This window comes from Passer montanus, unplaced genomic scaffold (assembly GCF_014805655.1).
Source record: "Passer montanus isolate IOZ18808 unplaced genomic scaffold, ASM1480565v1 scaffold163, whole genome shotgun sequence".
NCBI classification, from domain to species: domain Eukaryota; kingdom Metazoa; phylum Chordata; class Aves; order Passeriformes; family Passeridae; genus Passer; species Passer montanus.
Window position 1 is genome coordinate 720,264 of NW_024363494.1, and position 26,288 is coordinate 746,551.

At 53.9% G+C, this 26,288-nt stretch overlaps 1 protein-coding gene across 5 annotated transcripts in view; it reads left to right on the forward strand.

Annotated features, from left to right (window-relative positions):
- Positions 1 to 44: 44 nt before the first annotated feature.
- Positions 45 to 26,288, forward strand: part of MYRF (myelin regulatory factor) — a 44,837-nt gene continuing 18,593 nt past the window's right edge. For 2 of the 5 annotated variants that reach the window (XM_039703526.1, XM_039703523.1), the window contains exons 1-7: positions 5,452 to 5,742; positions 18,245 to 18,332; positions 19,083 to 19,409; positions 21,957 to 22,018; positions 24,425 to 24,734; positions 25,094 to 25,266; positions 25,504 to 25,627. In XM_039703526.1, coding sequence (XP_039559460.1) covers positions 5,454 to 5,742; positions 18,245 to 18,332; positions 19,083 to 19,409; positions 21,957 to 22,018; positions 24,425 to 24,734; positions 25,094 to 25,266; positions 25,504 to 25,627 — 1,373 coding nt within the window. In that variant the 5' untranslated portion in view covers positions 5,452 to 5,453. Of the gene's footprint in view, positions 567 to 5,064; positions 5,743 to 18,244; positions 18,333 to 19,082; positions 19,410 to 21,956; positions 22,019 to 22,064; positions 22,477 to 24,424; positions 24,735 to 25,093; positions 25,267 to 25,503; positions 25,628 to 26,288 lie in introns of those variants that run through there. The other 3 variants (XM_039703527.1, XM_039703522.1, XM_039703528.1) reach the window with 3 other exon arrangements.

Genomic DNA, 26,288 nt, shown 5'->3' on the forward strand with positions numbered 1-26,288 from the left:
TTTGGGGTGGGTTTTTGGGGTCTTTAGGGGCTGGTTTGGGGGGCTTTAGTGGCTTGTGACTCGGGGCTGTTTTTTTGGCGGCTCGTGGCTGCTTTTCAGCTCTTCCCCACGGGATTTTTTAGTTCGGAGGTTCCTCCCGGTCCCTCGCTACCGTGTTTAGGTGACTTTTGCCAAACTCACGCCCCGGCGGCCCCTCCAAGCCCTCCCGGCGGGGGTGCCCCGAGCGCGGTGCCGGGCGGAGGAGGAGCGGCGGGCGGGGAAGGGCCGGGAGAGAGGGAAGGAGGGAGGGCAGGAGGGAGGGAGGAGCGGCGGCAGCCCGGGTGCGGGGCAGCGCTGGGCGGACGCCGATGGGCATCGGGCGGCGGCGCGGGGCACGGGCGGCGGGAGCCCGGCGCTGAGAGCGGGGCTCGCACGGCGCTCGCACGGCGCTCGGGGGTCGCGGCGGGGCCGCCCGGGCCGGGGCGATGCCCCCCTGCAGCCGCACGGAGTGAGCCGGGGCCGGCCCGTGCATGGCCCAGCCATGGAGGTGGTGGACGAGACGGAGGCTCTGCAGCGCTTCTTCGAAGGTAAGGAGGGCAGCGCCGGCCCGGGGTGCCCCGGGATCGGCCTTGGAGGGTGGGAAGGGAGCTGAGGGCTCGTCCAGTGCCACCCCGCTGCCCTGGGCAGGGACACCTTCCGCTAGCCCGGCCAGCCTGGCCGTGGACACTTCCAGGGATGGGGCAGCCACAGCTGCTCTGGGAAACCCATTCCGCGGCCTCAGCACCCTCACAGGGAGGAATTCCTTCGCGACGTCCCGCTAAACCCTGTTCTCTGGCAGTGGGAAGCTGTCCCCCCTTGTCCTGTCACTCCAGGCCCTCTGTCAAAGTCCCTCTCCAGCTCTCCTGGAGGCCCTTTAGGCACTGGAAGGGGCTCCAAGGTCTCCCTGGAGCTTTGCCTTCTCCAGGCTGAACAATCCCAGCTCTCCCATCCTGGCTCCATACCATGCTAGCCAGCTCTGGAGCGGCACAGATCCCTGTCCCGGGGCACAATCCAAGGGCAGTTGTGCATCCTCCGTGGGTGCCAAGCTGGATATCCTGGGAACTGTGCTGTGCCATGCCTTAGATTCCCACTGCAACCCCACCGAGGACCTTGGAATGTCCCTCACCATCCTTGGAGCAGGAGCAGGCTCATGGCAGTGGCTCTGGCCTATGGATCCCAGACCTTTTCCGGAGCCTGGATCCTTGTAGACACCACATGGCTGTGGATCACTCTCCTTCCCACCAGGGTGGAAAAGCGGTTGGGAAGAGAACTTGGCCTCTGTTGGATGAAATGTGGTTGCTCGTGGCTGAACTGGGATGTGTTGGGAGCCTGATCCCGTTGTTGTTCCTGCCTCGGCTCCGTGTTCCCTTCCCTGCTCTGGCCTTCTTGGCACGCTCCGCTCTTCCTTGTGGAGTGGCTGGTTCCTTCTCTTTCCCCCTCATTGCTTTGTTTCCCTCCCTTGTTTTCCAGTGGGTCGCTTGCCAGGCCCAGGTTTAGTTGCCACGGACTGTGTGCTTTGGGATGAGCCCCTGGCACATGGATGTGCTGCTTGAGGGAATAACGTGAGGCTCCGTTGCCCCAACAGGTCCTGGGGTGGATCCCAATCCATGGGTGAACTCCAGAGCTGGGATCCCCTTTGGAGCAGTGGGATTGTGCAATGAACCCCCCAGAAGCAGTTGGGGCAGGACAGTGGTGTCCCTGTGGATTCTTTGGGTGGTAGAAGGATTTATCCTGGAAAGTGGGAACAGAAGATGTTCTTGGGAACGAGTGGAAGCTTAAGCTGCTTCCTCCTTGTTCCCCTCTCTCTTGGCATCCCTGTGACCTCTCAGTAAGGCATCTTTTCTTCAAAGGAAAAAGCACCCCCTGTTAGTTCCAGCCGTGATCCCAGATTCCCAGGAGCCCCAGGATTAGCAGAGATGGGAAGCCTCACCACGAGGGCTCTTATCGGCTGCTCCCAGCCCATGTTCCCTGCAGCCTTCTGGGGTTTCCTTTGGTTTTAGGATTTCGCTGGGCCAAGCTCCTAAATCCTCCTCTCCCACTTCCCATCCTGGGGGTGCTGAGCACCTCCTGGGAGTCCTGCAGAGCTCTGGCTCAACATCCCGATGTTATTTATGGACCAGCTCTCTGTCTCTTCAGCTGGAGACGTGGAATTTCTCCCTCTCCCCAGAGCATCTTTATTATAATGTGAAGATTTCTTTCTTTTACTGTTTTCCTGTTCTTTCTGGGTGCGGGGGGTGATCCTGCTCGAGCAAGATGACTCCAAGAGATCCCTGACAACCTCAGCCATCCTAGGATTCTCCCTTTCTGTTTTCCTCTTTTCTTTTTTCTTCCTTTTCTCCCCCTTTTCCTCCCCCTTTCTCCCTTTTTCCTCTACCTTTTTCCCTTTTTAAATCTCTTTCTCCTTCTTTCTTTTTCTCTTGAATCGAAACCATCCTGTCCCTGTAAAAATCCAGGATCAAGGAAAACTGTGCCTGAAGGATATTTCTTACCCTCAGCTATAAAATCCTTCTTAAAACCTCTCTGAGCCAAATATTCCACGGAGCACGACTTTGTTTGAGCAGCTCGATCCCTTTCCTGCTGTTATTCCAGAGCATCTGTTCCAACACAGAGCTGGAAGGGGAGAAGGGAAGAGAAGAAAGTTTTGCCACCAGGAATTGCTGCTCAGTTTTTCCTTCTTGTGCCAGGTTTAATTGTTGTGCTCCGAGGAGCTCTGAGGCCAAAGTGTTCTCTGGCTTTTTGGGAGTGAAGGTCAGTGCCTTAAATCATGGCATGGAGTTGGATTTACTCCGGAATCTGGCCCTCCTGAGGAATTAATGGTTTTTGGATGTGGTAAACAATAAATCTGTTAGAATTTAATAATTTACTGGAATAAATTAATTATCCCATCACTCCTTTAACATTTATCACTGAATTCCCATCATAAGGAAATAATTTTCCAACCTATTTTTCGCTTGGAGTGAAATATTTTCTTCTTCTTACGGATCATCCCACCCCTGAAGAGATTTCTTCCTGCAGGCTGAGAAGGCTGGAATAACTTGGGAATTCTCATTCCTTTGCTTGACTGATTTTCCCAGGATTTGAGCCTGGTGTAAGAAATCCCAGAAAATATAGGCAGAATCCTTGATCCCTTGGTATGTCCCAGTGTCAGACAAGGATTAACCGGGGTCCTCATGGAGATGTTTGAGAGTGGGGGCTGTGCTGGTGGAGCTGGGGAAGAATCTGTGCCTGTGGTCATTCCAAATCCTGGAATTTGGCTGGTCTTCTGCAGAGCTAGGCTTGTTTTGGGAAGCAAATGCTCCCAAAATCTCAGGTCTGGTTGGTGACCCCGGTTTTTTCAGCCATGAGAGATGGACCTGGATATTCCCAAGTTTTCCTTGATGTTTGCTCGGGCGGGATTTCCTTATTTTCCTGGGTGTCCTTTGTTTTCCTGGGTGTCCTTTGTTTCCGTGGGTGTCCTTGTTTCCCTGAGTATCGTTGTTTTCCTGGATATCCATATTTCCTTGTGTATTTCTGTTTCCTAGGTATCCTTGTTTTCCTGGATGTATTTATTTCCATGGATGTCTTTGTTTTCCTGGGTACCGTTTGTTTTCCTGCGTATCCTTGTGTCCCTAGATATCCTTGTTTTCCTGGATATTTTTAATTCCATGGATATCCGTGTTTCCCCGGTTATCCTTGTTTTCCCAGATATCCTTATTTCCCTGGAATATGGCTGTCTACTCTTTGAGGGTGAGATCTGAGGTGTGTGAGGATGGAGAAGCAGAAAAGTGATGGGAAGGATCCCAGGCTTTGCTCTGGTATTTGGGATGGGCTATGGAAAAACTCTCTGAGGGAAAAGATGTGTTGGGTATAACTTCACTCTTTCCTGGGATGAAGGTGCTGGGAATGCAATCCTGACTTTCCATATTGAGTGTCCTCAAGGGCTTCTCCTGTGTTGGGAAGGTTCTTGTTGTCCAGGCACATGGTGGAATTTTTGGGATTGTCCTGTGCTGGGCCAGGAGATGGACTTGGATGATTCTCATGGACCATCCCTTCCCACTCAGGAATCTTCCCAATCTCCATGGTTTGTGTTAGCACAGCTGATCCCTGTGTTTGGAGGTGCCCAGGACCATCCTGCTGAGGAGAGCTCAGGCAAAAATCCTGCAGCAGCGAGCGTAGGATGCTGGGGAGTTCTGGCAGGGGAGGGAAAGGAGATTTCCATGTGTTTGGGAGTGTTCCTGGAGCGTTTGTGTTTGGATTCAAAGGAGAAGGAGGGAGTTGACAGCGTCTGACCCTTGGCTGGCATCCTGCTCCCAACCTTTCCCTTGCTCCCGCCCACCCCTGCCTCAGGGAAATGCTTACGCCACGGCTCAGCTATTTGGGATCCCTCTCCTGGCTAATTTATGAGATAAGGGCTTGGGGAAGAATGTACAGCAGGAAAGATGTTCGGAGCGGGGCCGGCGGGGGCTGGGAAGCGGGAATTCGGGAAAGGAGCAGAGAAAGGAGAGCAAGCACTGGAAGTTGAGCAGGTTTGGGGTTGAGGTGGAGCTGGGAAAGACAAGAGTTGGTTCAGCAGAAGGTTTCCATGAAGGTTATCCAACAGCTCCACAGGTGTTCATGGAACACAAGTGGCTGGGACACTGGGAATACTGTCTGTGGAGCAGCCATGTGTCCGTGCAGGGGTTGCTGGGCTGTGCATGCACAGGAATCTCCAAGCTTGGAGTAACCAGGACTGGATGGTTTTGCCTATGGGAATGTTTGGATATGTGTGATGGAATCTTGGAATGGTTTGGATGGGAAGGGACCTTAAGGATCATCCAGTCCTACATGGGCAGGGTCACCTTCCACTATCCCAGGTTGCTCCAAGCCCCAGCCAACCTGGCCTCGGCCACTTCCAGGGATGGGGCAGCCACAGCTTCTCTGGGAAATCTATTCCAGGGCCTTACCACCCTCCCAGGGAAGGATTTCTTCCCAATATCCCATCTAAACCCTCCCCCTGTCATCCACAACTTCTCTGGACAACCTGTTCCCATGTTGCTGGTGTTGATAACACTCCTGGTGATTTTGATTATGGAGCACTTAGTGCATGTGAGGAGGAAGTATCGCCCTGCAGGAAGAGGTCTGGAACATTTCTCTGTTTTCCTTGGATGAAGGAATGTAGAATACTGGAGCTGATACAGTGAGGTGACCCCAGGACAGCTGGGACTGCCCCTTGTCCCACATGCTGGGCCATAAGGGGGATTTGGTGGTGGTGGTGGTGGGAATGAGTGAAGGAATTTGCTGGTCAGACTCCTGCTGGTGTACACATCCATGAGAATCCAGGGACTGCTCCCAAGTCTTCCTATTGCTTTGGGATGTCTTGAGGCTGAAAATTGGGAGCAGAAAGGGTAGGAGACCAATGGAACTGGGGGAGTCTGTCCTGGTGTCCCATGGTTTAGGTTCCTGAGCTTGACACAGAAATGCAACTACATGGATCAGAGCATCACTTTTCATGGAATGCCTTTAAAAATGGGTCTTTGGGGCCTTCCTGCTCACTCGTCGCCCTCTGCCTGCCCCCAAATCCATTTCCGAGGCTTGATGCTGGAGAGAGCTTTTCCCACACGGAGCTGCTGTGGCAGGGGGAGAGCACCTTCGAAAAGCCCAGCGTGATCCCTGCCGGGGGGCTCCTGGCTGCGGGAGGAGCGGCTTGGGGACGAGGTGGCGGCGCAGGTGACAGTCGCTGCGGGGCCTGGCTGGCGCCGCGGGAAGGTAAGAGGCTTTGCCCGGAGTTCTCTGGGAGCCGGGAGTCAGCCCGTGCCGGAATGGGCCCGGGGAAGCTGGTACAGCACAAACACATGACCATCCCTGCGGGTAATCCCCTCGCGGTCCCAAATCCCAGCGCGGAGCAGCGGCCGCCCGGCCACCTCCCCGGCCCTCCCACTCTTCCCAGAGGGAATAGAAAAACCAGCAGGCAGCAGCAGCCCTGGGAGCTGGAGGAGCTGAGCTCAGGGAATAATGACACAGGGAGAGAGCAGGGATACGGCGGGAGCTTGACATCGGCTCTCACCATGCTCAGGATGCGCTGGATCCGAGCAGGTAACGGCACGGCCCCCCCAGCCCTTCCGTGGCTTGCCTTGCTTTCCCCTCTGCCTCTCCATCTCTCTTCCCAATGGGATTGTTCCCTGGTTCTCCTCTCTCTTCCCTCTGTTTGAAGCTTCTCTGCCCGCTCTGCTTGGTCAGCCCTCAAGAGGAGCAGGTGACATGAGGATGCTGCTGAGTCCAGCTCAATCCCAGGGCCTGAGCAGAGCAGGGGAGAGACAAAAACATTCCCTTGAGCTCATCACTACACCCAGGTGGTATTCCTGGACAGTGGGGGAGAGCTGCCACGTCCATCCCAACAGGAGATTCCTGGAGTCTCTTCAGCCAAAAGACTCATCCTCGTCCACTCCTCAGGGAAAGGCTGGTGCCAAATACCTCCACTGCTGGCAGGTCCTATGATGGTTTTGCTGGTGCTTCTCCCTCCCATTTCTCCAAAACTACTTTATCCTCGACCCCAAAACTCCTTATTCCCAGGAAAAGGGCAAGAGACATCCAGGTGGAGTAAGGCCAGAGAGCTGTTCATGAGAGGGTGGATCCGTAAAGTCTGATAAAGGGCAGGCTGGGATTTGGAAAGGTGATGCCAGCACGAGACTCCATGAGGAGGAACTTTGCCTGTGTCCTGGGTAATGCCCCTTCCACAGGCTGGTGCCCTGGGAGCAATGCCCGGACACAGACAGAGAGAAACTTCAGGAAGAGGTGGCAGTTGGGGCAGATTAGAGGGAGTCCTGCTGGAGGTGTGACCAGCATGGAAACGGTGACACAGAGATCTGGCTGAGCCTGTGTGTGGGATGGGGTGTGGAAGGGCTGCTGCTTGCAGGGAGATGGGAAAGGAATCCTGGTCAAGGAGGAGTCGTGGGATGCCAGACGGACAGGTTTCCCTCTGCTTCCTCACCCTTATCAGGGAGAGCCCTTCCAGGACAGAAAGAGGGAATTAAATGGCTCCTGGGCATGGTTATTTCAAGGAAAGAGATAGGATCCTGCTTTGCTTTCCCTCTTCTGGATAGGGCCTTATGGATTCCTCCTGCTGAGAATGGCTGGAGTGATCTGGTGGTGAGAGTGGTGGAACAGGCTGCCCAGAGAAGCTGTGGGTGCCCCATCCCTGGAAGTGTCCAAGGCCAGGTTGGATGGGGCTTGGAACAACCTGAGGTAGTGGAAGGTGTCCCTGCCCATGGCAGAGAGTGGATGATCCTTACAGTTGCTTCCAACTCAAGCCATTCCAGGACTCCATGATCTGGAGCTGGGAGCTGTGCTGGGAAGGTGCAAGTGAACCCATAGGGACTTCCCAGCTGATGCCTTGGATCCCTCTCACGTATCCCAGCCTGAGGATGGCGTTGTTCCAGCACAGCTTTGCCGCCCTTGCTGGGGAACCCTCCTGCCTCTTCCCAGTGGTGTTGCTGATTGGACTTTGCACTCTCCGATAAGAATCCCGGGACACTGAATGTACCTGAGGAATGATTAACCAGCGTGTGCCGTGCCAGAGGACAAGGGAGCAGCTGTGGCTGGAGACACAAACAGGAACAGTCTCGTGGCTTTTGGGGCCAAGCCAGTGCTTTCTGGGTGCCCATCCCATGCTCCAGCATCATTCAGGAGGGACAACCATCAACATGGGGCATTTCGGAGGGATAGCAGGACTAGGGACAGACAGACAGGGATAAGACAGTGTCAGAGAGCCAGGGAGGTGTCCTGCTGCTGTGGAGGATCAATGGGAACTCTGAGAAGTGTGGAGTGGATTGATCCCTGGAAGTGTCCAAGGCCAGGTTGGACAAGCTTGGAGCAGCCTGGGCTAGTGCAAGGTGTCCCTGCCCATGGCAGAGAATGGAACTTGGATGAGCTTTAAGGTCCCATCCAACCCAAGCTACTCCAGGATTCTATGATTGCATATCACACTTGGCTATCTGGTGGATCTCACTTTTATTTTCATGGATATATCCTTTTATTCCAACTGACTGGCGTGCTTGGCATGCCCTTGCTTATCCAACAGACCTTCCTTGTGCCTGTTCTTCCTGCACAGCAGGACATGTGATCATGGAATGCTTTGGGTTGGAAGGGACATTAAAGATCATCCAGATCCACCCCCATCCATGGCATCTTCTCCCTGATGGTGGGTGATGTGTCCAGCCCAGGATCCCACACTCCGGGCCGGCTTCCAGCGGCACCTGGGGTGCGTTCAAGGCACATTTGAAGGAAAGGCCTCCTTCCCGAGGGAAAATGTAACGTGACACTCAGGGTCCACCACTTATCTCACTGAACTTTGGCTGCTTTGGGGCAGTTACTCCAAACACGGAGAGGGAAAGGTGGGAAGAGTGGCCAGGCCTGGCTGCAAATGGAGTGGACAGGATTCTTGTGGAATTCCCTGTCCACAGATGTTCCCAAGTGCAAACACTTGTGTATTTTCCTGGGTTTTGAGGTGGTGGGGAGGAGAACTGGTTGGAAAAGCCAAGGCTAGAGTTTTAAACAGTGTGGGAGTGCTTGGATCCAACCTGGGTGTAAAAACTAGGCATTAAAGGGATTTTTGCTGGGGCTGATTTGGTTTTCCCTGGTTTTTTGTTTGTTTTTTTTTTTTTCCCCGTGGAGTCTTTGCTATCACCCCAACTTTGCTGTGGAGTGGCAAATTGTTCTGGTTTTCCTACCCAGGTAGTTTGGTGGGGGGGAGACAGTGCAGAAGTTGTGGGGTGGGCATGGAACAGGATTTTTGGAAGACTCAGGTATGATATCCAAAGAACTGGAGGTTTCATTCATTGATTTATAGAATCCTGGAATGGTTTCAGTTGGAAGAGACCTTAAATCCCGTCTTGTTTCATGGGCAGGGACACCTTCCACTATCCCAGGTTGCTCCAAGCCCTGTCCAACCTGGCCTTGAACACTTCCAGGGGTTGGGGCATCCACATAATTTATGACTTTTAATCCCGAATGCTGATTGCTCAAAATCCACATAAACAGGAAAGCAAACATCTTATCAGCTTGTTGGATCTTGGCTTATCTCCTGTGTTATGACTAGCCAGGGTTTATGGACATTGATTCGTGGAAGCATTAAAAAGGATGCTTTGACTTTATTGGGAATGAAACACCTGCTTAAGTAAAGGAAAACTTGGAAAATGGAGTTTTATAAGGGCCATCAAACCTTTTTACAGTTGGCTGCTTGCTGATAATGAGGTCAGTGCTCCTCTCCTGAACAGATGTGGGGTTTTTTCTGATGATGAGATCCCATCTATCCCAAAATCCAAGGAGTTCTGGGCAGGGGGATGTCCTACCTGTCCATGTCCCCTCCGTTCTGTCTTGTTTTAATTCAGTTTTTGGGAATGGGTATTGGAATGGAGAGGCTGATGTGTAAGAGAAGGCCAAGGCTGGATTCAGCAGGGCTTGGAGTGACCTGGACTAGTGGGAGGTGTCCCTGTCCATGGAAGAGGTGGCACTGGATCATCCTTGAGGTCCCTTCCAACCCAACACATGCTGGGTGATAAATGATGTTCCAAAACTCACCTCACGGTGTTGAGGAGCCAGAGGGATAGAGGGAACAGCCCTGTGAGGACCTGCAGGCTGGGAGCAGCTTTCACAGCCCGGAATGAGGAGTTTGGATGCTGGAAGTTGTGCTGGTGTTCTTGGAAAGAAGAACTGGACAAACTCAACCCAATCCAACAGGATGGGCTGTGGAATGTCAAGGTAGGGACCTTTTCTGCTTCCTGTTTTTTAAGCACACATGGTGTGGCTCTGGACATCCAGTGGGCATCTGTGGATGCAACAGGTCAGGAATGATCGCTGAGAGGGATTTTTACTGGATTTCCAACCTGTAAAAAGTCAGGTTTAAGTTGGAAAACCCTGCAGGATCATGGAGTCAAACCATTCCCCATTCTCATGTTGTTACGGTGTTTTTCCCTCATTGCCAGTTGTGTTGCAGCAGGGATTAGCTCTGAAGGTTTTTCCCCACTGCCACAGAGCGTTTATCCATGAGATTGAGGTCACCATCCCGGTTTTACCAGGAGAAAAGGGCTTTGCCACCTCTTCCTTTCTTGTATTCATATAATCCCTTACAGAGGTGATTGGGCAAAAACAGGAGGCCTGGAACCTTGGGAGTTTCTGTCGCCCCATGTGAGCAGAGATCATGGAATGGTGGAGTCATTTGGGTTGGAAAAGCCTCCTGGGGTCATCCAGTCCAACCATTCCCCTGGTGCTGCACTACCAAGACCACCACTGTCCCAAGTCCCCAGATGCCACATCCACACAGGTTTTAAATCCCTCCAGGGATGGGGACTCCACCACTGGAGCCTGTTCCTGTGCTTTACAACCCTTTCCATGAAGGAATTTTCCCTAATATCCAACCCAAACCTCCCCTCGTGCAATTTGAGGCCATTTCCTTTTGTCCTGTCCCATGTTCCTTGGGAGCAGAGCCTGACCCCCACCTGGCTCCTGTCAGGGAGTTGTGGAGACCAGGAAGGTCCCCCTGGAATGTTTTTGACCTCAGTCCCTTCCTGGGGGTCTCTGCTAGGAAAATCCTTGTGCCTGGTATTTAATTTGGACACAGCTCATTCCCAAGTGACCTCCTGATCCTCTCCTCCCCATGGCACATCCTCAAGCATCATGCCAGGAGCCTTCCCTCTGGATTTGGGGCTCTCCAGCCAGCCCAGTGCTTTGAAGTGATCCCAGGAACACCCAGGGAGCGTGCGGGATGGACGGGATCCAAGCAGCACGTTTGGTATCTCGGCTGTATTGTCTGGGAAGTGTTTGCTAAATCCCTGGAGCAGGAAATATGTTCCAGGATGGCTCAGAGTTGGTCAGAAAAGGCAAACAAGGTTTTCTTTAAAAAAAAGAAACTTCAGTTCCCTGTGAAAAGGGGATGTGGGAATAGCCAACATGGCAGTAATCTCTAGGGAATTTTGGATTTCAGTAGTGAGTTCAATTGTGTAGAATCCTGAAATGGTTTGGTGTGGAAGGGACCTTAAAGGCTATCCAATTCCACCCCCTGCCATGGGATCATGGAGACAGAAATGACAGCCCTGGACCTGTCCCATGTCTATTGGTCATGTTATATCCTGGGAAAAGTGGGATTCTCCTTGGGAGCTTTGTGCCACGTGGCTGAGGAAGCTTTTGACACCCCTTGTTATGATTTCCTTGGGAGACAACTCCAGAGCAAATGTCCCTGCTGTGTGGAAAACCCTGGTGACCCAACGCTCCTCCTTGTGAAAGATCTGTGGTGGTTGCACAAAACTTGGGATGGTCCTTCCCAAGCCCTGGAAGAAGTCCCATCTAGATAAATGGCTCTGCTTTTTCCTCCCAGTCTCCTCTGGAGATTGTCCAGCCTGGACAGACCTGGGTGCCTCCCAGTTGGAAGGGAGGGAATGATGTGTTCGATCTGGACACGGTGTTCCTGGCGCTGCTTGGCTGCCTCTGCTCCTGTATCCTGGTGCTGTTCTATTCTTAATCTCCCTCCCTAAGGATTGTTTTGTGCTGGAGGGGTTTCCAGGAGAGGCAGCACTTCTCCAAATCCTGAGTTATCCCAAGTTCCCTCTGTGTGTAGTGTGGATGTCTTAGAGTTGGGCTGATCGTGGCTCATCCTGGCTCTCCAGATTCCCTAAGAGCCTTTCCAGAGCCACAGTGTTGCCCTTCAGTGAGGTCAGTGTCCAGGGACTGCATCCCTGGCTTCTTTCCTTGGAGCTAGAAGAGCAGCAGGATCACAGCTCAGAATCTGCCGTCAGCTCTGTCAACTCCTTGGGGTTCCCTCTCCTGGTCGTTGCCAAGCATGGGAAAGCTCTGGGCAGCTGGATCAAGTCTCTTCTTGGTCGTGGTATGTAGCTGCTAATTATGTTATTAATTTTTTATCCATTCTGGCAATAATTCTCTCTGAGGGAATGGTGTGGGATATGGATATGGACCTTCACCACCACGGCAGTGTCCAGGAGCTCATCCACATCATGTTATCCTATGGAAAATGCCCCTCCTGTCCCCCCAGAGCTGCAGTCTGGATAAAGCAAGGTCAGATGAGGCACCTCAGCAGCGGGGATCCTCAGGAGCTTTTCCCCATCCCTGTGGTCCCCAAGGATGAGGCCCCAGCCTCGTGCAGCGGGAGCCGCCAGATGAAGTGGCCTCCTCCGGTCCTGTTGTCCCTGCTCCAACACCCTCATCCCGGGAAGGGAGATAAAGGCGTTGTCTCCAAACAAACAGGGCAATGTGCCCCCCTGGGCAGGCACCTTGGAGCCTCCCAAATGGAGCCGCTGTTCCTGCCCTCGGAGAGCATGAATGGACAAGCGCGGCATTGACGGCCGCGGGGACAGGGACAAACGCGCCTCTGTGTCCCTTCTCACACCTTCCCCTCCTCCTCCTCGGCCCCCGTCCTCCCAGGACAATGGCTCCATCCATGCCAAGGTTCACAGCTGGCAAGGGCGGGGGAAAGGCCAGGACAAGGGCGGGGAGCTGCCAGGAGAAAGGGATGCAGGAGGGAGAACAGCTTTGGTGAGGGGAGATGGAGGATGAGGGGAAATTCCAGGAGGGTTGGAGGAGAGAAGGTGTTCAGGGGGAGGGCTCAGGGAAGTTTGGGAAGGAGGATCATCCTTTCTGCCTCCTTTTCCTGCAGTTTCCCAAGGAACATGCCCACGGCCTGCCATGGCACAGCAGGATGATTTTCTTTGGCTCCTCACACTTCCTGTGACTTGGGATGTCTCCCACCAGCACTTTGTCTTCTTGGGGATGGGGAATGGAGGGTGTTATCTCCTTATCCCTGAGTTTGGGATGTTTCCCAGTGCCTTGTCCACCTCATCCAAAGGTGCTTTTGCCAAGTATATTAATCTGTGGATTTAAGCTAAGGAGTTGTGGGATTATGTAGGAGCAGAGAGAGCTTTCCAGGCAACAGAGAGATGCTGCTGCCTCTGGACACTGGGTGTTTGGAGAAACCTGGAATGGTTTGGGTTGGAAAGCACCTTAAAGATCATCCGTTTCCAACCCCTTGCCATGAGTTTGGTTGTACTTCCCACCTGGTCAGTTCATTATTCCAAGTGTTTTGCCTTTGGAGCTGGCTCACTGTTACCAGTATTCCTGGACACCCTGTAAGTGCTCTTTTCTCCCTCAGTCTGGGAGTTTGGCTAGATCCCACTGTCCTGTATCCCTGTCCCTGATCACTGCCTTCACCGCACCCTGCCCTGGCATGGGATAGTTTGTCTAGGAATGCAGAGGGGTTGAATTTGGGATATTGGCTGGGAGCTCACCAAGAACTCCCAGGAAGGAGGGGGTCAGGTACTGGGAACAATCCTGGCCCCTCCATGTAGAAATTTGATGGGATGTGTCTGTTCCAAGCCCGTATCTATTGCTCTGTTGATTACTTCATTTAAATTCCATGACAACCCAATTCTCATGAACCCCCAAATCCTCACTCCTCAGTTTGGTGTTTTCCTTGGGATCTTATCCCACAGATGCCAGAGCTCATCCTTGGCTGTGTTTTTGGTGTGGAATTAGTTGGAATTTGGACCTTGTGTTTTTCAGCCTGGTATGAACAAGGGATGCAGGAGCTGCCCCTTTGCTTTGGAAGGACAGGGCTGTCCTTGGGGATGGGCTGGCTGGGGAATGTCCCCAGTATGGGACACAGGGACCAGATGAACCTCAGCATTGCCTGGGACAGTCCCACCTTTTGTGATGGGAAGGGACACAGGCTGGTTTGGGATGTGTAGGGACCAAAGATGTCCTAATCCAAAGGAGACTGCTCAAGGGTGATATTCCTGGGGGGAGCAAAGGATGACAGTAATGGGATAAGGAGAGGCTGTGGTTCAGAGGAAAGGCCTGGGATCCCCTGGAAATGCCCTGGACAGCCGAGACTTCACTCTGGGGTGGTCTTGGGGAGCTGTGGGAGCGCTGGCTCTGTCCCGCTCCGGTTACAGGAGCCCTGTTTGGGGACTGGTTATCATCCCAGTCAGGTAATAAAGAGCATTAATTAAGCAGGAATGCTGGGCTGGGATCCAGAGGGAGCCAGGGGCTCCTCCAGGGTCACCGGAGGGGATGGAAGCAGCCCAGGGTTGGGCATGTGGGGCAGTAGGGACACCATCCTGCTGTTCCTTATGGAAGCAGCGTTGTCCGGGTGTGCAGGCCAGGTCTCTGGGTTTGCTGAGGTGGCAGGCATGGCAGGGATGCTATTCCCAGCTGGAGCGGCTTCTCCCTGCGTGGCAGAGCCATCCAGGGTGGGAAGAAGCTCCGAAGCCAAGCACTGGCCCTGCGGCTCCCCGGGCTTAGGCGGTGTTTGGTTTGTTTGCCACGGCCTGGATTCCTGGTGCTCGCGGCCAGGCCGGCAGCCAATCCTCCCGGGCCGAAGGATAAACACGGCAGGAGGGAGAAGGGGGTGAGGAGCGGCGCGGGGCCCCGGGAATGTGCCGATGCTGCAGCCTGGCTCGAGGATTGCACAACCAGCCCTGGTGCACGGACACAGGGATGAGCCCAGGGATGTGCCGGGGCTCTCCGCCTCGCCAAGCACTGGCACTGCTGTGGCATCCCAGGTCATTCCTGGTGGAGCTTTGTGCCACATGTCCTGCTCATCCAGGTATCCCACTGCTGCTCCAGCACGTGCTGGAGGATCGCTAGGAGAGAGACCACATGGAACCAGAAGCTCCTGGGGTTTCCTGATCCTATTCTATCGTGCACCAGTTTGGATGTTTTATCACCTCCCAGGCTGTTCCACGCCTCAGTTTTCCCTGAAAATTCTCTGGTACGTGGCTTCAATGGCACTGGGAAGCTCTGGGCTTGGCACAGCCTCTTCTCCTGCTCCTTCTCCTCCTCCACCTCCCTGGTGTCCCCCCACCCCTGGCTGATGTTCCCCAGCCCCTGCAGAGTGCTGACCTCGTCGTCATCTCCAGCTTCCCACATCTGGTTCTTGTTAGCGCATCCCAGGATGAAGTTCTCCAGCTCTCTCCCTTCCTCCCACCCCCAGGTGACCCAGGCAGGATTAGGGGTGATTTGAAGACAGGCAACAGAGTAGGAATTGAAGAGGGAGGGGGGACTGTTATAAATAGAAATTCCATAAACTTCTCAGCCTATCACTCCAGGAAAATTCCGGGTTAAATCCCTCAGACCTGTAAATATGACAGTTCACAGAGGCCGAGCTCTGTTAACTCTTTCCAAACCCTATGGCCCCATGCCCATCTCTGGGAGCACCCAAAACTGAGACAAGGAGTTGGGAAGGTGCCACCAGGAGGGACGAGCTGGTTGGAGTAGGGGCAGGGAGGAGGCAGCGGGGTGGGAAGCACCTCTGTTGGGTTGTGGAGCGTGTTTGGAGGTTTGGGGAAGGCAGAGAAAACCAGTCCAAACATTGGGATTCCTGACATTCTCACACGTCCAGGGGCCTCAGCCCGCCCGGCTCCGCTCACGAGGAGGGTGCTGAGGGTTTTAACTTCTTGTTCTTCAGGCAGTGGCTGGGTTTTTTTGGGATTGCCATGGCTCTTTTCCTAGAGGAGGGTTGGAAAGTGGAGCGGTGACATGGTGGGAGAGCAGGGTGGCAGTGCCAGGGGCAGGAGAGGACAGGGCGTAGGGACCTGGTGGGATGTAGGTTTGGGATGGATGAGCTCAGTGCTTCCCTGGGCTCCTCCATCTTTCTTTGCTGGGATGAGATGGGGGAGTCTGTCCCGTGCGGAGCCATGTGGGTGTTGAGCTTCCCTCCTTGGTGGCTTCCCACTAATCCCCACTTGGGAGGGGGAGGGAAAGCCGGTGTCGTTGGGATCCCGTGACTGTGGAGCAGCATTAGCTTTTAATTAATCACCTAAGCTGGCTTTGGTAAGAGCCTGGCTGCATCGAAGCTCTGGGCGGTGGGACGTTCCTTGTCGCTGCTCTGATATCCTTGGATTTGTGCAAATCCCACTGTCCTGGAGCAGAGGAAGGTCCTTGATTTCTGATGGGCAGCCACGTCTCCCCTCTAGCCCTGACGCACCTCTCGCGTCACTGGGCTTATCTCGCCCTCCTCAAGGTGACTTCAAGGAAGCAAAGGAATCCTGGAATGGTTTGAGTTGGAAGGACCATAAAGCTCATCCAGTACCGCCCTCTTGCCATGGGCAGGGACACCTTCCACTATCCCAGGTTGCTCTAAGCCCCATCCAACCTGGCCTTGGACACTTCCAGGGATGGGGCAGCCACAGTTTCTCTGGGCACTCTGTGCCAGGGCCTCAGCACCCTCACAATATTGGGAAGCACAGCTTCCTACTGTCAATAGATGGCTTCCCGTCCTTCCTGGAGGGTTCCTGGGCTCCTCTTCCACCACAGAGCAGCTCCTGGAGTTCGGAGGTGTGAGGGAAACCAGCTGGGATTGGTGTTTTCTTGGACAGGCTGAGTCACAAAAATTGGCCAAGTGCTCTTTTTGCTGCTTTGATCGTGGATGCCAGTGCTGAAAATTGGGATGAAGACCAATTTCCTGATGGCCTTTGGGGTGGGTGTCTGCAAAAGGCATCCTGTGATTTATAGCCCGGGGTTTTTTTGCCTGAGAGGGAGGCAGTGGAGCATGGGGAGGATTCCCACCCTCCTGGAGTGCTCATCCCTGGCAGGAGGTTTCGGAGATGTTATGGAATGACAGTGATGGCTTGAAGAGGTGCCTTGGGAGATGTGTTTGTGGTGAAGTTTTGGGAGCAGGCTATGGCAGAGATCCTTAGGGATGAGCAAGGGACACACAGATGGCCATCAGTGATCTCCCATAACTCCGAGGACAAGAGGGTAGAGCTACCACATCCCAGGAACTTCAGGGCAGGATGTGGCTGTCACAGTGGAGGGACAGAAGCCACCCCTGTGCTCCCCTGGGATCTGCAGCTCCATTCAGGATGTGCTGGCACAGCTGCAGATCCCGGAGGCTCTACCTGCTGCATCCTTTCCTCACCTCAGTGCTCACCTGGAAGCAGCATCGTGTGTCCCTGCTCCAGATGGATCCCGTGTTCACATGCAAGAACACCCTCACCCTGTCCCCCAGGTCCCCGCGCTCTGCCACGGAGATGTCCCAAAAACAAACAGTTTCCTGGGATTTCCCCCCCCCCACCTGGAAGCAGCATCGTGTGTCCCTGCTCCAGATGGATCCCGTGTTCACATGCAAGAACACCCTCACCCTGTCCCCCAGGTCCCCGCGCTCTGCCACGGAGATGTCCCAAAAGCAAACAGTTTCCTGGGATTTTCCCCCCCTCCAGCCAATGTTTCTAAGGCAGAGATCCCTGCATCCACACACACACCCTGTCCGCTTGGCAGAATTCCTAGCTGGATTTATTTCTGCCGATTTGCCTGTCTTGGTATGAAAGGGATTTGCAGAGGGAGAGCTGCAATTGGCCGGGGTGGGCTGGAGCCCCCCGGGCCGGCCTTTGCAGATCAGCGGGTGACCTTTCCCGGGAACCTGGGGGATCCAGGAGGGCAGGGGCTTCTCCTGGGCTTTCACGTGGGGTCTTTCAGGATGGTCTTCCACTGACTTCCTTATCGGAGCAGGGGGAGTTGGATCTTCTCTTCCACTTTCTTGGCAGTGCCTTTGGCACCGTGGGCTGGCTCCAGCCCTGGCAGCCTCCGGACTCCCACTTGGGAGAGACAGATAAAGGAAGGATTTTCTGTCAACAAAACCCTGCCCAGCTTCCCTGGAACAGGGCAGGGAGGGGAGGAGGAGCCCTCTGGAGAAAGGACAGGGAAATCCACCGCTTGCCCATGGAGCAGAGGAGAGGGGGGAAGGTCGGGAGTTGATCCGGGTTGTGGTGGAGAATTTCAGTGTTCTGCAAAGGGTCCAAAGGGAATCATAGAATGTCCTGAGTTGGAAGTGATTCCAAAGGATCTGGTTCCCACCATGTGTCTGTGTCCTGCCCTGGCTTGTCCCAAGTGCCCCATCTCCCAGGATGAGGCTTTACACTGGGTAGAATGTCCTGAGTTGGAAGGGATTCCAAAGGATCCGGTTCCCACCATGTGTCTGTGTCCGTGCCCTGGCTTGTCCCAAGTGCCCCATCTCCCAGGATGAGGCTTTACACTGGGCTGCAGTGGGTGTAGACAGCTGGCAATCCCTGGGGATCTGTTGATCTAGTGAGTCATCCCTGCCCATGGCAGGGGGTTGGAATGAGATGATCTTTAAGGTACTTACCAACCCATTCCATTATTCCATGATTCTCAGATCAGTTCCTTGACTGTGTAAGGATCTGGTGGTGTTTCCAAGGTCCATTCTTATCCTTCTCCCGCTCATGCTTCCATCTCCTCTCCCCTCCAGGCCACGACATTAATGGAGCTCTGGAACCATCCAACATCGACACCAGCATCCTGGAAGAGTACATCAGCAAGGAAGACTCCCCAGAGATGTAAGTGCTTCCCTTGCTCTGCAGCAGGAATGGTGTTCCTTGTGATTTTCCATGGAGAGATCACAGAATCCTGGAATGGTTTGGGTGGGAAGGAGCCTTTGGGTCAGAAGGGACCTTGAAGCCCATCTGCCGTGGGCAGGACACCTTCCACTATTCCAGGTTACTCCAAGCCCTGCCCAGCCTGTTCTGGAGCACTTTCAGGGATGGAGCAGCCACATCTTCTCTGGAAACCTGTTGAGTAGCTTCCAGCCCTGAAATTTGAGGAATCATTTAGGAATCACCTCTGCCTCTCTAGAGTCTTCCTGGATTGCTCTTTGCTCCTTTATCATTCCCAGCTCTTTCTCCTGTCTCTTCCTGGCTTCTTACCTTCAGTTTTCCCAGTCCTTTTTGTTCCCTATCTTTATTCCCTCCAAGGGCACCATAAACACTTTTCCTTAATCTGAACACTGGGAGCTCAGATTAAATCCCCAGGACTACATCCATTTGGAGAAGGGAAGGATCTCCCTGTGTACCCCAGCTTTGGGAAGGAGGATGGAGTAGACCCGGAGAGCACTAAGGGAATCTGGGAGCAGGGTGGGAGTCTTTGGCATGGCTGGTCTGTAAAGCTGGAGCACGGTGAGCAGATCCTGCTGGCTACGTATTCCTTGAGTTGGCTGTCCTGGGCGCTTCAGAACTTCCGGGGTGGATTTTGGACTCTTCCATCAGTCCCACTGACCTGTTGCCCTGATGGTGTCCTGTTTTCTCCCTCAGCTGCTTCCCTGAGATCCCTGCTCCCACCAGCTACACACACCCCCAGCCCTCCAGCTCCACCGGCATCCCTGCGCCTCCTGCCAGCTCCATCAGCAGCGTGAGCAATCCCTCTCCCAGCACTCCCCTCCACCTCCCTCCTGCCAGCAGCCAGCTCCCCATCCGGCATGGTCCTCTCCTGGCCAATCCCTGCGGAGCCGCCTACGGAGCTCACCTCAACTGCAACAACAACAATGGCATGGTGGTGCCCAAGGGCCTCCTGGCTGGCCACTGCCTGAACAGCGTGGTCCCTCCAATCAAATCAGAGCCCAAGGCCCCCTACGCACCTGGGTAAGTGGGAATGGGATGGCGGGAAAAGGGTGGGTGCTGGGATGGAGGCTCCTCCAGGCTGGTGGCACCTGGAGGGTCCCACAGAGCTGTGACATGTGGCGGCGTGGCTCTGTGTTAAGTCCTTGGTTATGGGCGAGTGGAGCTCCTGAAGCTTCCCAAAAGGTTTTTTGGCACCATCCCCCATGCCTTCGTAGAGTACTGGATACCTCTTCTGGACATCTACAGGTGGGAGAACATTGGAGCATTTTTTTAAGGAAGAAGAGACAGAATAAACTGGAACAAGACAAAATTCAGTCTCTGGGATGGAACTCAGTCTCTGGGATGTTGCTATGACTATCCCAGAGGATAATTCACTACACTGGGCAGGAGGATGCTCTTCTCATGGCCTGATGTTGTAGATGCTCCACTCCAGAGAAGGAGAAGATGGATCTGAGCTGGATGTGTCCTGTTCAACAAGCTCTTGGGGAAGATGAAGGGCAGGTTGTGAGATTGCTGATGGACCCAGCTGGAGAATTATTCCCAAGAGGGGAAAGGATGTGGTTCCTGCTCTCTGGGATGGAAGGAAGGGATCAGTAACATCCCAAGGTGCTGTGCTCTGCTCCAGCCTGGATCTTTAGGTGGTAGCCCCGGACAGCCTTCTCCCATGGGATTATGGATGTAAAGACACTGAGGCCAGGATGGCTCTTCTCCCTCTGCCTTGTGCCCTCTAGTGTTGCCAGCAAGCACAACGTGGGGATTCCCAAATTTGGGAACACTCAGTTAATGACTCTTTGGATGAACTTGGGAAGAGATCCCAGGAAGCTAAAAGGAAAAATCTACCTTTCTTTTATTCCCAGACCAGGGGGTTTTTCCTTGCAGTGATCCCAGAAGGATACCTGGAGCTTAAGGGCAGTCAAAAGCATGAAGTGATGCCTTGTTATGTCCTTTTCTTCTGGATGCATCTGGAATTCTGCAGGATGTCATGAGTAAGGATCACACCTTGCTGTCCGAGGAGGAGACCTCATTTGGATGTAGCTGAGCTGGATCAGCTTTGATGGCAGCATTCCCTCAGTATCCCAGAATGACTCTTCCCCCTTGTGCCAGGCTTTTTCCAGTGGAGAATCATGGAATATCCTGGAAGGGACACTTAAGGATAATGGAATCCACTTCCTGGCCCAAGCATCCCCTCATGTGCTTAGGGACAATGTGGTGGATAACAACAAACCCTTCCCTTGGACTGGGCACAGCCACAGTACCTCCCAGTGGGAGTTCTGCAGTGTCCACCTTTTCCAGCCTCCTGGATTCCTTGAACTGTGATATTCCCTTTTGTTACTGGCCAAGACTTGGCTTGCTGGTGCATAAATCCTGATAAATCCATAGGAAATACAGTATGAACTCAGATTCTGCATGTCAAGGAGCCTGGAAGTAAGGCTGGGAATAGATGCTCCAGCCAGGCATGGGAAGGGAATGATGGAAAGGTGCTCCAAGGGAAGGTGGAGGGTGAGGGAAGTATGGTGAGGGGTTTTTTGGAATTAACCTACATCATCCTTCTCCAGCCACTGCTGGGTGCAACTTCCCATGGAGAATCCACTCAATGGGCCTTAGGCTTCTCTGGTCTAGGAAGATCCCATATCCTGGTTCCCAGCTGGAATTCTGGGTGCTGTCAGGAGCAGAGTTGGTGCTGTGTGTCCTCTGCTTTTCCTCCCTTTCCCAAATTAATTTGCTTTTTGGCTGGCTTTCATCCAAGAAGCACTGGGATTTGTCTGGGATTATTTCACATCCATAAAGCTGATGGGGTAGGATGGGTGAATGGAAAGGAATTCCTGTGGAAATGTGCCATGGTCTCCCTCCCTGTCCCTGCTGTGCCACCACACGCAACCAGCTGGAAGCTGGTCCTGCCATCCCTAGCCATGGAGGTGCTGGAAAAGGCAGCTGGGAGCTCCCACTTTTTTTTTGATTGTGTTTCACAGTCAGGACCAAATCCTGCTCCTGGTGATGTTGGAATATATCCAGGGGAGAACAGCAGGAGCTGTGGTGGTGTTTAGTTTTGTACAGGCAAAATCTGTTCCATGGGATTCCCAGATTCCCCAGAGCCTCCCATTTCACAGAATCATGGAATTTTTTGGATGTGAAGGGACTGTAAAGCCCATCCAGTCCCAACACTTGACACGGGCAGGTCACCTTCCACTATCCCAGGTTGGTCCAAGCCTTTTCCAGCCTGGCCTGGAACAGCTTCCTGGGATGGGGAGGGAGAGCTCTATGCATTCCACTTGACATTTCCATGGGAAGCACACCTTTCCCTGGGAAGCAGATAAATTTGTTTGGCTTCTTTTCCCTGGAATTCTCACTGTCAGCTGAACAAAACATCCCTATTCTCGAGCTCCAGTGGAACCTGTGACAGCGATGGCAATCCCAGCTGGACACACTCAGGGTATCTGGGATCAGCTGCAGGTGCACCTGGGATTCCCCTGCCAGATCCTGGAGGTGCTTAAATCCACCTGGACCTCTTGGTTGTGCTGGAAGCTGGATTAAAATGACTTTCCCTTCTCTTTTCCCATTGCTCCACAGCACTTTGCCAGATTCTCCCCCGGATTCTGGATCAGAAGCCTACTCCCCTCAGCAGGTGAATGGTAAGTGCTTCAAAAAGGGAGAAGGGGAGGAAAAAAAAATCCTAATCCAAGCCCCAAATCCAGCATCCACCCCCTTTTAATTCCGTGAAAGTGGTTGGCTCTGCAATCTTTATCAGCCAGGAGAAAACAGGCGGCTGCACTACGTGGGGAGATTATCAGTTAGTAAATATCCCTCAGCTTTCGCCCATTGTTCCGCTCCCGGCTGTGGAAAAGGGGAGAGGGACCGGCACAGGAGGAGAGCTGGGAATCCACGGACACAGAATCCGTGGTGGGAATCCAGAATCCACGGACACTGAATCCGTGGTGGGAATCCGTGGGCGCGGGGAGATCGTGGCGGGGTGGGATGTGGAGCCTGCCATCCCCCTCGTCCTGCCCTCTGCCTCGGGAACACGGAGCGGGAGCGCGTCCCTGACATGGAACCCGGCTCTGGGAAGCAGCCATGAACCCACCATTCTTCAGTAAGTTCCTTCCCAGCCTTTCCCTCCCCTCCAGCTGATCCCAAGGATCTTCTGCTCCCACAGAAATAGCACAGGGAGCTGGGACCGTCTCCAGGGTCTCTGCAGGGTACTCCTGGCTTCCCCCAGGAAAGCCACTGAGGGTTGTTTGGTCGCTCTGGTGACCTTCACTGTTCTACCATGGAAAAACTCCTTGGGAAGGAAGGAGGGAAGGTTGTCCTAGTCTCCCTTCCCCCTCAGCAGGAGCACCCTCTTCCCCAGGCTCCAGCCCAGTCCCCACCAGGAGCAGTGCCTGTTCCTCTTTTTTTTTTTTTTTTTTTTTTTTTTTGATGGAAGAGGTCAAGAGTTCTGTTTATCTTACTAAAAAAAATCCCTGGAATTCCTCCTGGCCCTTCCTTAAATATAACAAAGAGGCCGGGTTGCTCTCCATGGGGAGAGCGGCTTTGGAGTGTTCAGAGCTCAGCTGGGAAGGAGAGGAGGCTCCGGAGGGCACCCACAAAGCTGGGATTGCATTCCTGGAGATGATTTTCCCTGGTTTGGGGATGCCTTGGGCAAGCACATCACTTGCCTATCCTTGGCTGGGCTGTCCCTGAGGCGGCTCCCAAAGGAAGGCTGGCCCAGGATTGAGCCTGGAAGGAGGAATCTGGTTCCATGTGTGTGGAAAAGGCACTGAGAGATCCCAGGGGGAAGCAGAACACCTTAGAAGGGAGCAGGATGGGTGAAAGCAGCCCTGCCCTGGCAGCCTTCAGCAGGAGGACCCAGTGCAAACACATTCCAGTTTTCCAAACCTTCTGACGGGAGGAGTTTTCCCATTCCTGGTCAAGCGCTTTGGCCTCATTACTCAGCCCCGGCCTGGGTGTTCTGAGGCCAAAGTCCATCCAGCTCAGCCTGGAATGATCCAACAGGTCCTTCCCTGCCGTCCCTCTTGGTGTTCCCAGAGGCTGTGCCGGGCTTGGCCAGTCCCTGGATGCATTTTCCAGCTGGTTTTCCATATTGGAGCATGAAGAAGCTTTGTCTTGCTTTTAAAACAAAGTCACTGTCTCTTCCTACAACGTGGTTTCCTCACATCCCAGGAGTCAGTCCCTTATTCCTGCTGGGATTGCGGTGTTCTGTGGGGACACCTGAAGGCACAGCTTGATGCAAATATCAGGGAAAGGCTGGAATAACAGATGGGCTTTGTCCTGGTGACGAAAAGGGAGGCTGGAGGCTGGAGAGGGACTTTGGACAAGGGCATGGAATGTCAGGACAGGGGGGAATGGCTTCCCCACTACCAGAGGGACATTGGGAAGGAGTTATTCCCTGTGAGGGCAGTGAGACACTGGAATGGATTTCCCAGAGAAGCTGTGGCTGCCTCAGTGTTCCAGGCCAGTTTGGACATGGCTTGGAGCAGCCTGGGATAGTGGAAGGTGTCCCTGCCCATGGAAGGGAGTGGATCTGGAATGTTGAGGTGTTGAGGAGCAGGGTAGGAAGGGACATGGATTTGCATGTCCCTCCACACCCAAACCATTTCTGTTGGTGCTGTTGTAGTCAAATCCACCCTAATTATAGAATGGCTTTAGTATCCCATTCCAAATGGAGGAGGAGAAAGGTGGAATCACATTTGAATGTCCCTTTTTATCTATTTAAATTCAGGGATCAAAGTCTCCTTCTGGTTTCAGTTAAAATGCTTAAAGTGCCCCCTCAGAAATCCTCCCTGTAAGTGCTGGGGGTGTCCAGGTAATTCCATTGACTCTTCTCCCTCATTGTCCTATGGAATGATAGAATCTTGGAATGGTTTGGGTGAAGAAGGGCCTTAAGGCTCATCCCATTCCAAGCCCCTGCCATGGGCAGGGACACTATCCCGAGTCCAGGTTGTTCCAAGCCTCATCCAGCCTGAGAATCCAAGATACCTGGGTCAGTGCTGGACCTGGGATCAGGACACCCCTAACTTTGGCTCTTTCTCGCTTTCCAGATCCTCACCTCCTCCGGACCATGACTCCCGAAAATATGTGTCACATGACTCCGCCTTCCCGCCTGGAGCACCCTCCTCCTCCGCCACCTCCTCCTCCACCCCCTCACCTCCAGGGTCCCCCTCCACCGCCCCCTCACCCCCTCCAGCCACAGCACAATTCCCACTTTCCCGGCCTGCAGCGGGATATGTTCCTGAAGGCCGAGCCCCTGATGCCCCCGTACAGCATCGGGCCGGGAATGGCACCCGCCGAGCTCCACCATGCCCAGCAATCCCAGATGCTGCACCAGCTCCTCCAGCAGCACGGAGCAGAGTAAGGCTGGGAATGGCAAGGGTGAGGGAATGGGAGCTGGAGGTGTGTGGATTGCCTGAAGTGTGGGGTTGGGTGGTAGGAACAAACAAGGGAAATCTGTGGAAGGTTCTGTGCCCATGGAGGGGAGGTTGGAACCAGATGAGCTTTAAGGTCTCGTCCAACCCAAACCATTCTGGGATTCTATGGAATTAAAGATGTGGCTCAGCACAAGTAGTGACCCAGACTCAGCAGTGTGGGATAAGGTGGGACAGTGCTGTGGGAATGTTGTGTTTTCCATGTGAGATCCCGCATGTCCTGGTTGTGGGATTGTCACCTCCCAACTCTCCGTTCCCTGCTGAGTGTTCCCGCGGTGTCCACAGCCTCCCGGTGCATCCCGCCAAGAAGCGGAAACACTCCGAGTCCCCCCCCAACACCCTCAATGCCCAGATGCTCAACGGGCTGATCAAGCAGGAGCCGGGAATGGGATCGGTGCCGCTCAATCCCGATCGCGTCCAGACGCCGCCCTGGCACCAGCCGGGAGCGCTCTCTCCAGGTACCCCCCTTACCCCCCGAATTCCAGCCCCGCTCCCGCCGGGCCAGGGGTGTGGGAGGAGGGAAGGTGGTTGCCAGAGGTTGCCAGCCTGTGGGATTCACCCTGGATCTGGTGCTGCCCCGGCAGAAGGAGGGAAGCTTCAGGCAGTGCCGGTCGCTTCCTTGTGCTCCCACCCCTCTGGATAGTCAGCCCAGTGAGTAAAATTGGGATTTAATCCATTTTAACTGTTCCCCACAGGCCTGATTCAGGATAATGACAGCCTGAATGGCTCCTACCTGGATCCCAACTTCCAGTCCATCAAGTGGCAGCCACACCAGCAGAACAAGTGGGCAACTCTGTACGATGCCAACTACAAGGAGCTGTGAGTAATTCCTTCGCTGCTGGAGAAAGTGGGATTCACATTCCTTGGTTTGCCCCTGGTGTTGGGAGCATCCCCCTGGAAATATGGGATAAGGATCTCCCTGGGCTGGGCTTTGTGGTGGAGGTAATGCTTGAGGTAATGCTCCCCACTGCCTCTTTCCTACTGGGAATGTTACTCCTCCACACTTTCTATGGATAATTAAGGAATAGCAAAAGGCATTTCAGCAGATTTGGTAACAATTCCAGAGCTACTCAGACCTTGCTCACCATGGAGGGCTTAATTGGCAAATCCAACCGTGTCCTGAGAAAAGTTGGGATGAGCAGCACCTTTTCCCTCTCCCTAGGTTTACCAGGGTCCTGGATTTTAAATTTAGGATTGAGAATTCCTAGTGTGGGAGGCTGGAGGTCATCCAGAACCACTTCAGGGCAGTGTGGAAAGGAGCTGGAGGAGGAGGAAGAGTGGGAGGAGGAGGCTAGGGGGGCAGAGGAGGAAGGAAAGAGAGGGAAGGGGTTTAGGAAATCTAGGAAGTGGCAGACAGGCCAGAGAGGAAGGCTGGGATGATCAAGACAGGGAAGAGAGAAGTGGGAAGGTGGGCTGGGAACTGAGGCAGCAGAGGGTGGAGACAGCACACCGCAAGGGAGGAGTGCTCAGGAGGAAACCA